Here is a 14,199-nt window from a genome sequence, read left to right as displayed (position 1 = left end):
CCTACCTGAGGGCTCCTTTGTGACAGGTGACGTCGAGGAGAATAGGGGCTAATTTTTTACGACCAGCTTCCTAGCGTGCTGATATCACTCCATTGGGGCCCCTTGCCAATCTCTGGCGAACCATTCAAGTGGCAACAAAGAGGCTAATTAGAAGCTCTCTCCCTTTAAGCCACGAAGGGCTCCGTTTTTGATACTTCCCAGGGAGGCTAGGGGGCCTCTGAGGTGGCAATGGCAGCTTTTCACACACACACACACACACACACACACACACACACACACACACACACACACACGCACACACACACACTCGGTTTGGCCCTTTGGCTGGAGCACATTTTCTCTTTGTGGCCGCCCTGCTCACAGTCTGCCAGACTGATAGAATCAGAGAGAAGGAACCGACACATCTTCTTTCATGTGGCGGGGACCCAGAGAGGGGATGCTAATGGGATATCGACGGGATTAGAACCCAGAGCGTTCAGGTGCAGGAGAACAGAGGAGAGACGAGGGGGCGCTATGAACCTGAACTAAAATTTATTGACTTAGTTGCTATCCATTGGAAAGTTGAGGATGATGCACAAACCGGACAACAGTAGGAAAGTTTTCACAGAGATGAACTTCTGCTGAATATCCCCTAAACCTTCACTTTCCTCATAGTTGCTCAATGTGTGTTTGTAGATAAACTATGGCACAACTAACAGCCTCTGGGACCCCAGATGCACATCAGGAAGTGAGGACTGATAACACATCTGCATTTCACCTGATAAGCAGTTGAATTAGCACAACACATGTACAGAAACATATAAAATATTCCAAACATTTTTAATAATTTGCAACTTTGGTGTTTTTTTTTTTTTTTTTACATGAACAACCATTTAAGGCCATGTTACAGCATCTCAATTGGATTTAGATCCAGACTTTGAGTAGGCCACTCCAAAAGCAGATTCTTGGGTGTCTGTTTTGGACAACCCAAGTGCACCTGAGCTTATTAATAGAGATAGGATTATTTATTACTCAGAACGATCTCTACTTCAACCTGAAGGCGAGCAAATTATCTTTTGAGGGTAGAATAACAAATGGAGACATTAAAGTTTCTTTTACATTTACTAAACTTTCATGTTCATCCATGCTCAGATGGACTTGCTCCCTCCCTGCACCCTCCTCCTTATTTTTACAGAAGTCACAGAAAGAGCACCACAGAGACGGCCTCCTCTGTCGGCAGAAAGAATGGCGTTGCAATTTTAGCCATTTGACAGTCTTTGTAGTATTTAGTGAAGAATCCTAATCAATTTGAGCAATTCCTCACTGAGTCAGTTAACCTGCTACAAGTTTCATTGACGTGCATGGGCATTAGCTTAAGGCAGAGGTTCCCAAACTGGGGGGCGCCGTGTCATTGCAGGGGGGGCGCGGGAAGCCGTCTGGATGAAAAAAAAAAAAAACATGAACACTGTATGCACTGGGTTTTTACCTTAGAATGGCCAACTCTCTGTTATTCCTTTGTCAATTTGACACAGTAGGGGCTTCCACACTTCCCATATTTGTGTCCTCTGTCACTTTTATCAGCAGTTAAAACTGTTTAATCCGTTGTTAACATGTTGTAACCTGTTTTTCCGAGCCGCCTTTAAACGCAACATGAGCGCTACGACGCTCGCGCTGGGCTTACCCCTGTGAAGGAGACCTGCTGCTGCTGGGCGGAGCTACGCAGGTTTGTGATAGAATCACGGCAGCAAACCAGCAAAACGCAAAGAACTTTTCACAGTTTTTCCCTCCAAACTAACCGACTGAGTTGAGTAAAGCTGTTGGATGAAGGTAATGTTAGCTAAAAGATGACTAGCTAATATCAATACAGAACCTTAAGCTTAACAAGTACCTTGTAGGCTACCGATGTTGGTGTCTATTTTCAGCTACGTACATTCATTTTGCCCCCAAAAAAGAGGAGCCCCAGCAGAGGAAAACGATGGGGCCCTTAAGTCATTCTGTGCCTGACCACATCTCCTGAGCAACACTGAGGTACCTGGTCACACCAAGTACAGCAGCCAACTTTTATCACGCGTGTGCATCCCTTACCTCTTATCTCGGCAACAACGCCGTTTTAATCACCCTGCTGATTAGATCGCTTCCCCTACTGCCATTAGAACTACCTCCACCTCTGTTTGGAGACGCCTTTCACTTCAATATTTCCAAAGTAAAATGAAAACAATCCCATTTTACCTGAAGCCATCAACAGCCTGAATAAGAATCCAGAGCTTGATGTGTCTTAAAGTGTGTGTTTGTAGTTTGTGCAGCCAATTCCACATGATGTATCCCCTCCCTGTGTTAAATCTTTAATCGATACATCTCCCTTTCCTGACAGTGAGGACAGAGCCCAGATCTGAGATCAGAGCGATGGCGGTGTAAATCTTTACGGTTCAACCAGAGCCTTTTAAAGCCTGTCTATAATTGGGCCTCAGCCAGCAGCTGCCGTCACCGAGGGCCCGGTCAAATCGGGAGCTCCTCGGGGGCACAAACAAACACCGCGCCGCCCAGAAGGGCAAAGGAAGCACCTGTGTGTGAAGATAAAAGGGAAGACGACGTCAAACAGCCCTCTGCCGTCGTCTCTGGCTCAGATTTCTGGAGAGGCGTTTTTGTACTGCGGGATGATTAAACCGCCATACTGTAACTGTGAGCCGGGAAGACTTGGCTCACAGAGTGATTTGAAATAGGGGGTAATCCACTGCCATGTAATGGATGCTTTGTTGTCAGGATAAAATGCTAAGAGCTTCACAGGTTGGGACCGCGAGCCCCTCACTCCTGAGGTACTCCTGTTTCAGAAGGTTTGGCCCACATCTCCATCACTTCATCCTCACAGTACAGAGTGAGGCTCGATTTGCATTGTGACGTTAAACAAAGGAAAACGGAGGAGCTGTGGCGGCGCTGATGACAGTGCTGGGTTAGGGTTCAGCACCACAGCTCTGGGTGTCTGTCATTTCTACACGACACCTGTCATTAGGAGTTTTCTGCAGCCGCGCATCATAAACTGATACTTCTGCTGCCATTCAAGAAAACAGAACTCAGTGAAGCATGTAGTTAAAAAAAAAAGAGCAAATTTACCCCAAAGATGCTTCTTCTGTTACCAAGGCTTACTCAGCAGCTAATTGGACGATGATACATTTGACATTTACTGTGACTTATTTCTATATTTAATCAGCATCGCCTTCACATGCTCCGGGTTACCAAGAGACGTGCAGTTGGCATTTCTGCAATTCGATGATAATAATACAGCGGACCTCTAAATAGTCCAGTTTAAATGATACTATATATGAACCAATAAGAGTGTTCTTTGGTAATACTAAGTCTGAGGGCGATTAGGAAATTATGTTTGTTTTTTTGTTTGGTTTTGGGTTTCTTTTTTAGAATTTCTCATGAAAATTTAAATTGAACAGCCAAATATTACATCTTGGCAGTTGTTTACGGCACACATTAATGTTGTGTTGACTGTTTCTATTGGATATATTATTCAGCTCTAGCCAGCCTGAACATATTTCTGGTTTTCTTCACCTTCTCCTGGTTTTGGCCAATTACACATTTTCTTTGATTTCATTTTCCTCCTAAACTTTTCCTCAACTCTAAAACGTATCGCATTAGTAAACACGCCGGCTGCTGATGTGCCCAATGACTACTGAAAGTGGGAGTTTTCAGCTTTGATGCATTAAATGAAAAACAAATGGGATTTTCCAGTGCTTTACCAGTCAATCAAACGAAAAGAAAAACACTTGAGGTGACAAATATGTTACAATTTAATATGCTGCAGAAGCTCAGTTTGTTATTTTAGAACAAAGCAAGGCTAGCTGAAAATATCACAAACAACGAAATCAGATCAAACAAAAGCTTTCTCAAGTAAATTCGCCAACTTCTACTCTTTGGATTCTTGCAGGTTATTGCCATCAGCAGGCCAACAGAACCCAACACTCTGCTGCGACTACTATAAAAACAGGCAGTTAATGGTTGACGGTGGCCAAAGAAGCCACTCAAGAGTCAGTGTGTGTTTGGAAACGATCTCTATACCTTCCCTTGACCTCTCTTCAGAGTCCAGCCTATATGTACACCTGTGTGTGCATACTTCGTTATCACCGGCAACAAACGCATTGGAAGTGCTATCGGGCCTCAATCTGCTCTTGGTTTACTAAGAAAGATTGCCAAGGGTTATCTGTCTCACTCTGATATGCAGAGATAAGGGCCTGGGGCTGGCTGTTTAAACACCTGGGGCCCGGGGTATTAGAGCGCCCTCCGTCCCCCTGGTTTTGCCACAAAAGGGGAGAGGAGATGGAAGAGCGAGCGCTGGCTGCTGCGACTGAAGGGGGAATGTGTGTGAAAAGTAATGAACACGAGAGCGTGCGCGTGCAGAGGTTAATGCGGGGGTGATTATTTCCCACCACTCCCACCCGCCATACGCCTGATGACAATAAAACACGAAGCCGAGCAAAAGCAGAGCATATTTTCTCCAATTTTATCAACAAAACTGGATAAAATACGAGCAGACGGATCTGCAATTGATCTTTTTGTTTCGTTTAAAGCTTCTATAGTGGGAGATCTCTTTCTTCACATATGGGACGTACCTTACAGCAAGGGTCAGTCATTTGCATGAGAATGTACGATTAAGTGAAAGAGATAGAGTCAAGGCTGTGTTCAGAATACAAAAACGAGGAGGTTTTCCTCCTCTATTACCCCCCTCCACCCTTCTGCATCACTCCAGTCCCTTGAGTGTTGATTACTTTCTCAGAGCAAGGGTTACTAAAATATTGCAGTAATCTTGTTGGCCTGAAGCCCCTGACAACGCTCGGTCCATTCGCCTTCGAGAAATAAATCTATGACCCGTCAGCGTGGAGATGATGATGATGTGCCTGTCAGAGTGTGTTGGGGGCGGGGCAGAGGGGGTTGGGGCGAGGAAGGAAAAGTTGCGGTCAGACGGGGGATTGCTGATGTTTAGAAAACTTAACCTCAGGCTCTTATAAAGTGTGGGCCCTACATTTAGTTTCAGGCTCTTCCTTCAAATGTAATAAACGTCAAACAGGATTGGAAATAAAGTGCAGAAGCCTGGAAACAAATTATAGTCAGAAAAACTGCAGAATGACAATTTTAGAGATTTTCTTCTTCTTTTACTATTCTCCTCTTCACTGTCTCAGAGATAAACTTGGGTCTTTGTCTTGTGTTCTTCGTCACAGTTACTTATTTTCAAACTGTAAATGGGGGAAGGTGTAGGTGAGTAGTGGGCATGGGCAGGTGGGTTTGATTACCAAAAAGTTTCAATTTGTTCAACCAAAAATAAAAATAAAAAATACACAAAAATAACATGATTTAATGACTTATGTAAAACAGAATAGTTTGTTTTGCCACTAATGCAAACTATGCTATAATATGGTTATATCTCCATTATATATATATAAATATATGTGTGTGTGTGTGTTTTTTTCTTTTTTTGTTTTTTTTGTTTTAACGAGCAAATTTTTGAACAATTTTAATTTTAAATTCTTACAGCACTGGATATTATACTTTTTTAATCATTCAAGCCCTTATCCAGTGACAAATCTGATATTAGTTGGTGAATCAGCATGAATGCTGCTCTTAGACGCATAGGAACCATGAGAACTGTTTTAGTTTTCACACCCTGTCCATGATTTTCACATCTGGAAAAAATTCAAAAACGGCCAAATTTCTCTTTTTCTGAACAGAGAGAGAAAAGAGTCTGAGGCTTTTGTTAAGCCAGCTGACTGGCAGTGCACAGTAAGTCCGTGTTGTGCAGCAGGTCAGTATTTTACTGTAGCCAACATGTTCCTTGCTCCGATGGCAGTGGCTCCAATGTGGGATGAAGGAGTTCGGGCACTGGCCACCTCTATCAGTTATGGCCGTTTCTATGGCAACCATCAATAAATATCAGTTTATTTTGAAATTTAATTAATAGGAATGTAACACTATCTTGCAATATTAAAACATCACTATTTTTGCTGAGGTAAATGGCATGGCTTCGCCGGATGAAGGTCGAGCAGAAGATACCGGAACAACACTAATTATTTGTTTATTATTTCAAGTTTTCTTGAAAGTAGCACTAACTAAATACGTTTTAAATATGAAACTAAATGAGTTTTAAATATCATTACACTGTTTTATGTTAAAGTGGTCTATTTAATAAAGGTTGAGTACAGGCTGTATCTAGTGAATAATCATTTGTCTTTATCAAAATATCCACTTCCTGGATCTACCAATGTTCTCTGGCCTTTCCTCATTTTGAAAATGCATAGGAGAAGCAACTCTTCATTTTAAAAGGGACTTGCATTAATTTGTAGTTATTAGAGCTTGAGATTTTGTTGAAGTAAATTATGTCTGAACACAGCGTTTGAAAGATATCCAAATAGAGGCTGGCTTTTTCTACAATCATTGTGTCAGACTTTGCTACTGAAATAAAAAAGGCATATATTTTAAGACTTTTTACACAACTTCACCCGGGGCAACAATAACTGTGGAGGACACTGCCCTTATCTCTCGGCTCCTCTCCGTTTTCCTCCATTCCAGCCTGATTTGCCGTAAATAACATGTTTCCAGGTCCGTGTGTGAAGCGCCCTCGCCGTGTCTGTGCCGTCCTTTGCGATATAATCCAGGGCACAGAGGAATGGAAGGGGGCAGAGGGCAGATTTATTCAGGAAGTGGGTACTTTCTGGTGCATTCATTGCAACACCGGAGCACACACGCAGACACCTCACAGCACTGACCCGTGCCACATCTGGAAACAATTACACCCATGTTTTGACTTGACCCGGGTGCACCCAGGTTAAACTTTTTTCATGCGCTTGTTGCTGGGGAGCGGAGGGGGGAGGCAGAGGTGACCCTGACACGGTGGCTGTGGGGAAATGATGTGTAATTAGTCCGACGAAACAGAACCCAGCCTGTCTGAAATAAAACACGAAGAATGCCCGGCAGTTCGTACGAGAGCAGACGAGGGAGAGGGAGTTGATGCGCCGCTCGACGACCCACGGAGGAATCTGTGAGGACACGAAGAGCATCTGAATTATCAGGCATCTCAGCGCGGTGCGGCGGCGCTTTCATGTGCGGACGGCTGCGGATGATGCAATGTTTGATTTCCACACTTCAGGAGGCTGTCAGGACAGCGCATGCAATATTAAACAGTGTCGTGTCGGTGTATCAACCAGACTAAATTAACCCATTAGTATGCCACGGTGCAAAGCGGGAAGATCAATGCATGAAACGGTTTGGAAATCTCCTTTGATACAAGATTTCCCAGCTTGAGCGAATTGATGAAATTCCTCTTGAAACACAGGCAACCATTTCACACACCAGACCCCCACCCGCCCCACCAGAAGACAGAGACTGATGGAGCTTGTCCATTAACAAAGTGAGTTGCTGCCTCTTACATAAAGGCTTGAGGAGAATTGATCATAAGCAGCCAGAAATCTACCTGAATGTTTACCTTCTCCCCGTGAAACAACAGTCAGTCTGCGCTCAAATTCCTCCTTTATATCATAAATAATGGGCACTTTTCATGAAGGCCAAGCAAATAGAAACGCTTTCAGTCGTAATTGCCAGCACCAGAGAAGTAACAGACTTCATTGTCGTTATTAAATGGTGGAGAAACATTAGTGAGAGGCTCTGAACAAGGACACTGCTCTCATGAGTAAAAGCCGTTCCGTCATTTCCACTATTTTCTCCCAAAAACAACTGTGAGACAAATTTAGCCGCGACTGAACCGGCTTAGGGGGGTTAAAGATTGAACTTTAACCGCTGCGTTTCTTATTGATCTGAGCAAACATTGCAGGGTGAGAAGGTGGCCTTGAATGCAGCAGAATGTCTCCAGTTAAGGGGAAAAGTCAGACTGTTAAAATCCCAGGAATACTTGGTTAGCGAGGCTGACTGACTCAACAGGCTGAAAAAGCTGCAGGGCTGATATCTCGTCTGCTGCCACTCCCCTCTCCCAGAACTACCTTGTTGTCTCAGGGCCCAGCTTCAGCACTCATTTCCTGAGCTCACCGTCTACTCCAATTATCAAGCCAATAAAGGACCCCCTTGTGCAGTTATGGGAAAGGGGAAGGGAGTCAGGTCCAGGACAAGGGGGTCCCACAGCGGTAAGTGTGTGCGATGGATGCTGCCCGCATATTGGAAGGTGTGACTAATGGTCTTGGACAATGTTGAGACAGCAGTGCTTCGGCAGTCACCTGGGCAGGCCTGGCAGTTACTGGAGGAGTGAATCTCCTGGCCGGAGCCGTCAGCTGCACAGAACTGCAGTTTGACATCTATAGGATCTGAACTCTTCAAATGTAGCATAACAGAGGTACTTTTTTTGTTGGCTATAAAAAAAAATTAATTAATTTAAAAAACAATCTACAAACTTCTTCTCTTTACTGTGCATTGCACAGAGGTGCATAGGTGACATTCACACAGTAGGTAAATGCAACCCGTGTCCAACGTTTTCACCACAGTCTTTCAATCTTTTCACCCCAAAACATACAATCTGTGCCACTAATGAAGAACTGCATCTAATGCTGTCTGAACGGTCATGCCGCATTTAATCTGACGTGCGTCAGAATTGTGCACCAGAAAAAGCAGGAAGCAGTAAATCTGGACATATACAATGGCTGAAAATGATAAACTTGTGACAGAAGTCTGTGTCAGTGAATCACATCACATCATAATCCTGCCGCTCCTGGTCCAACTACCCATCCAAACAGACCTCTATATAGAAATTGCAGTCAATGCTTCACAAAAGGCCATTACTATTTAATTGTGCTTTATGTAGTTAGCTTCCTTTGTGTTATGATGGTGACAGTGGTAGGCGTTCGCACCGCAATCGGTGGGTTGCTGGTTTGAACGCCACTCCACACTCCTCTGTTGTTGTGTCCTTGGGTAAGACACCCACTTCGCCTGCCGGTGGTGATCAGCGGGCAGTAGTTGACCATCAGTGTGTGTGCGTGTGTGCGAGTGTGAATATGTGAATGACTGTAGTGTGAAGGGTCCTCTGGACTTGATAAGTTGCTATGCAAGTACTCTACCATTTACCATGATCTGGAGGTACTACGGTCGGCTAACGCTACTGAATAAACTAACATCATTATTAATTCTGTAAACAGAGCGCTGCTGTGTGGCATCTACATTCTTCTGTGCATGCACGGGCTGGTAAACTCTTCACAGAAGTCTCACTGCACTCGGGTTTAGTTAGTTATATGAATGCCCCCACCAAAAAAAAAAAATAAAAAATAAAAAATTGGAACTGACCTGTTGTGTGAATATAGACTTAGATTCAGTTTCTATTTATCTTCTGGAATAAACAAATACATAAATATCACTTTGTCTGGTAGACATATTTCTACATGTCAAAACAAATTATAGTATATGTAGTAGAGTAATAGAGAAACCAGATTCAACACTCATGATATCCATCCTGCCAATTAGGTACAATGGAGACACTAACTGAAAGCACCGTGTTCAAAATCACAACTGTGAGAATTTTGATCAGTGAAGACATTCATTCTGTCAAACAGGTGGCCATTATTTAAAGACATCATGCTGGATTGTAGTGCAACCTGAGTTTTACAGACCATTCCAGGCATTGTTCAGGAGAAGAACTGAAATTATCTAAAATGGAAACTGCAGACAGAAAAGCAGGGAAAAACACAGAAAACTGAGGTTTTAATGAATGGAAGAACAATTAGAATAGAAAGTCTGAGCAGCCAATGGCCAGCAGACGATCAGAGAAGGTTTAAGCTGCAGTTATACCTCCAAACAGCAGCTCTCTTGAGATAATTTGACTGTGAAGAACGCCCTGTTGACTTGTATACCACCACTTCAGAGGCTGCAGTTTTTACTTTAAACAGTAGATGAAGCTGCATCTGTTGAATAAATGTGTCTGTATGCAACAACTGGAAGCAAAAAAAAACAACAAAACAAAACAAAAAAACACAAATACGCCATAGAAGAAGTCCAATCCCAGCATAAGTCTTAACTACAAAGTTTGACTGCAGAAGTGTAACTTTTTTGCTGTTTCTACAAGTCTATCAAACATTTAGTGATGCACTACCTGCTTGTACGCTTCTGTCGCGACTGTAAGCTAGCCACAAAAGGTATCTGTGTGTATTTCAACAATTAGAATGAGGGGTGCACCAATTCAAGTTTTCTTGCCAATCAAAGCCTGGCCAGTCAATTCAGATTTTGTTCTATGCTGGGGGTCAAGGGGTTGTCAGAAAAGTCACTACATATAGCAACAAAGCCTCTAAGTTGGTAACAGTAGAGCAACTACTGTTAACTGCAGACATGCAGACATGAATAAAACACAGTGGCAGATTTTCAGACCTTTCCAGATAGCATAAGATCGGTTTTTCTTGTCAGTCAAAGTTAAAGAAATCTGGGCCATTTTATAGGTCAGGAAATGTATTTGTGCCCCCTTAATTAGAAGACACCTGTGTGAAGACGAGCACTATGCTGTCGAGACATTTTCATTCATCCCATTATTGTACCATTATTTCAGTCGTTATTATTGAAGAAACAGCATGAGTTAAATAGATGACAATTTGGTAATAAAACACATTGACAAGCCTAGAGAGGAACTGAGAAACAAGTTATAGACTGATAAAAGCAAAATTCTACTTTCTGGGTTTCAGATGACGACAAACACTGAATTTAAACCATAATACTCTGTTTAGCACGGAGACTAAGACCTCCGTGGTAAACACGTGCTAAGCTATTGGGAGAAGCCAGAAAAATCCCATAGAAAATTTATGGGGTGACATCAAACATGCCGATTCTGAAGCAACACCAAGCAATGTAAATAAACTGAAGAAGGTAATTTCTTTCATGCCGGGCTGGAATGCCTGTTGAAAGGTACCAGAACTTGTTTGACTCCATGTAACAAATATGCAAAGCAGTTCTCTGAAGCAGTGGACGTAAAGGTAAATAACCGTTTAGTGATTCACAGGAAAGAGAAGAAAAGTTGTCTGGTGGCCCTGCTAATGGTGTTTCACCCATTTTCACATTTAAATTTCAACAAACGGATACCGCAGTCAGGTGCTTTTAACCACCGTGGAGTTGTGTTTCATTTTCACATTGACTGGAGATCCACTGGGTTGATGGGAAATCTGCGACTGCATCAGTACACAGGTGGATCTGTCAAACTGGGTTCTTTGACGATTTTTCTGGGCTTTAAGTTTGGATCTGTTCCAAGTTCTTATTTTAGAGAGTTTTTACTTCATTCTCTAGAAGTTTTCTCAGGCTCATCAATCTATTGTTTGCAATCTGACTCCTCTCTGAAGACAGACAGTCTGCTGTATAGATGTATATTACAGCATATTACATTTTGCGGACCTCTAACATGGATGTCATTTGGAACAATGTTTGAAAGTTTCGAGGTGAAAAGGAAAACAGTGAATCTGGAGGTGACTCACCTGTGCTGCTCCACAGCTTCGTTATCTGGCAGCTCTGCGCCGCAAACGTTGCATCGCTCGTGCTGGTTCCTGCCGTCCGGTTTCATGCCCACTGCCAGCTCCCCCAGCTTGCTGAAGAACTCTCTCTGGATGAAGCTTTGCGGCAGGAGGCCCCCGTAGGTGCTGAAGTCCATGGACATAGCCAGGGCCGGAGACATGGGGAGAGCAGAGGCCATGGACACCGGCATGGACATCATGGCGTCTGTTTTGTGGTTAACGGGTAAGGAGTACAGTGAGGCCAGGTGTTTCTCCGTCATCCCCGCCATCGCCTCCAGGCCCATCTGACTGACTTCGGCCTGGTGGTCGCCCATGCCGTCGTCGCGGACGTAGTGCAGTTCGCGGGCGCTGGTGATCACGCTGCTCCTAGTCGGGGTTCCGGGGCCGTCTCGGTTCCTGTCTTCGCCGCTTCGCTCTCCGTTGCTGGAGGCGCTGGACTCCATGTTCTTAGGGCTCTCGTGGCCATTTCCACCCATGTCCACCTGCATGTTTTCAGTCTTGATCTCAGACATCAGGTGGTGGGAGTTAGCGTGGATGAGCTGCTCTCCGGCGAAGCCCTGCTGCAGCAGAGACTGGCCGATGCTCATCAGGCTGTCGACAGCGGCTTTGGTGGGACTCAAGTTGGAGACGTTGAAGGAAGTGGAGACGGAGGGACTCTGGTCGACTACGCCGGACATGTTGGGAGCCTGTTGGGTACCTGACAGGTAGGAGCTCTCCATGGAATGTTTTTTGGAGATTTTGGCTCCATTCTGGCCTTTGCGCTCCTCGTCCTCCTCTGTGCTGCCATCATTAGCGCTGACCTCCACGTCATTCTCGTCCGAGGACTGGATGGTCTCCAGAATCTTTAGGCATTGTTCTTCTAAATACTCGATCTCCAGGATCTCAGCTGCATACAGAAGATCATCCAAGTCCTCCACCTTGGCCTGGAGCGTGGCAGTGTAAGCATACTCCAAAATCTGCTGAAAAGTCTTTGGTGAAAGAAAGTCCAGGGTGTAATGCTGGCTGCTGCGGTGGAAGAGGATTTCAAACATTTTGCTGGTGCAGGCTAGCACAGTCCGGTGAGCATGAAACTCTTGGCTGTCCACCATGATGATCACATCACAAAGAGTCCCGGCCAGGCGCATCTGGTTGGCCTTCTGCAGCAGGGCGGTGGGATGGTTGGGGTTCTGGAGCTGAATCACACCCATTTTACTTAAATCCATTTTGTCGATGCAATACTCGAGGCCGACTCATGAGGCTCGCCTTCCCCCGTTCAGGAGAGCTTTTGACCGTCTTTGTAAACAAGTTGAAACCTGCACAGAAAAAAATAAAATAAAATCAATACATGGGTGTGAAAAAGAACTTACAAATTTTAGTTTTTGCTCTTTTGACACGCATTTCAGAATAAAGACATTTTGAAAAAAAAACATAAAAAGCCATTTTAAAAGCCCATAAACACACTTTTGGAAAACTGAGATCAATTTCACAAGCCAAACCCAGGCCTAATTACTTCTAGGTCTACAGAGTCAACCACTTAAATAAAACTTGTCTGACAAAAAAAAAAAAAAAAGCATCACACGCCAAACTACAAAAATTCAAGGACAGATGAACAATAAAATGGTGGCTTTAACCAGTTCTACCCCAGTCAGTCCCACACAGATTCGTCCTCATTTGCAGATCCTGCGTAGTTCCTCACAGTTTTTGTGGAAACACCTCAGGACTAGTGTAAGTCGGGCCAAGCCTTATATTGGAAGCGATTTGATTGGCAGCAGATTGCATTTGTTGGTTGGATTTACGTCACTGGATGAGCGAAGGTGGTACTTGCACAAGGCCACATGCAACATCAACTGGACAGGGCAAGCCACAGTGAACCAATATACCGGCTGCCCAACGGTACACATGCAAACTGAAATCATCAACCACGGCTCCTGTGCGCTCATGCTCCCACATTCCTGCCTATATTCACGCCCACATAGTGAGGAACACACTTCCAATGAAAACACACCCAACTTGCCTAGAACTGAACCAGACAATAACTAGTCAGAGTGACACTTGACAATGGAGAAGGAGCTGAAGACATTTTGAAGAGAATCTCAGTGAAAACTATTATAAACAAATGGAGAACACATGGAAGACCAGAGAACCATCTCAAGAGTGTCTGGGCTAACAAACGTATCCCGACAAAATTATTACGTTTTTTTGTGACTCATACAGAGGAGGTCACAAAAAAAAACAATCATAAAAACATTTAAAGTACTTCAGGTCTCACTCCCTCAGTTAAGGTCAGAGGTCATATTTCAATAATAGGGAGAGAGAGAGAGAGAGAGAGAGAGACAGAGAGACAGAGAGAGAGAGAAATAATGAGAGAGAGAGACAGAGAGAGAGAGACAGAGAGACAGAGAGAGAGAGACAGAAAGAGAGAGTGGGCCTCCGTGGAGGAGCTGCAAAGCCAGAACCACAGTTGACTCAAAAAACACAAAGGCCTGTTTCATTTTTACCAATAAATGTCTTCAACTTTTGAGCAAATATTCTGTGGAGACTGTCAAACACAGCAGCGGTGGTGTGCTGGCCTGAGCCTGCTTTGCTGCTTCAGCCTCAGAACGACTTGCCGTAATTGATAAAACATGAATTCTGTTCCAGAGCAAAAAATCCTGAAGGAGACGATGTGGCCATCAGCTAAAGCCTAAAGCTCCAGCTCTATGCAGCAAGACTGCAATCTGAAAAGAGTCGCTTTCATTGTGGGATGACACAACCAGTTGCTATGTTT

The 14,199-nt window shown here is 44.0% G+C and overlaps 1 protein-coding gene across 3 annotated transcripts in view; it reads right to left on the bottom strand.

Annotated features, from left to right (window-relative positions):
• zbtb16a (zinc finger and BTB domain containing 16a) overlaps positions 1–14,199 on the bottom strand; it is a 192,576-nt gene that overhangs the window by 162,590 nt on the left and 15,787 nt on the right. For all 3 annotated transcript variants that reach the window (XM_016676911.1, XM_016676910.1, XM_007562976.2), the window contains one exon: positions 11,418–12,745. In XM_016676911.1, the coding sequence (XP_016532397.1) occupies positions 11,418–12,655 (1,238 nt within the window). In that variant the 5' untranslated portion in view covers positions 12,656–12,745. The remainder of the gene's footprint in view (positions 1–11,417; positions 12,746–14,199) is intronic.

Source organism: Poecilia formosa, unplaced genomic scaffold (assembly GCF_000485575.1).
Source record: "Poecilia formosa unplaced genomic scaffold, Poecilia_formosa-5.1.2 Scaffold143, whole genome shotgun sequence".
NCBI classification, from domain to species: domain Eukaryota; kingdom Metazoa; phylum Chordata; class Actinopteri; order Cyprinodontiformes; family Poeciliidae; genus Poecilia; species Poecilia formosa.
The sequence above is the reverse complement of the archived record's forward strand: the minus strand, read 5'-3'. Positions and strand labels throughout refer to the sequence as shown.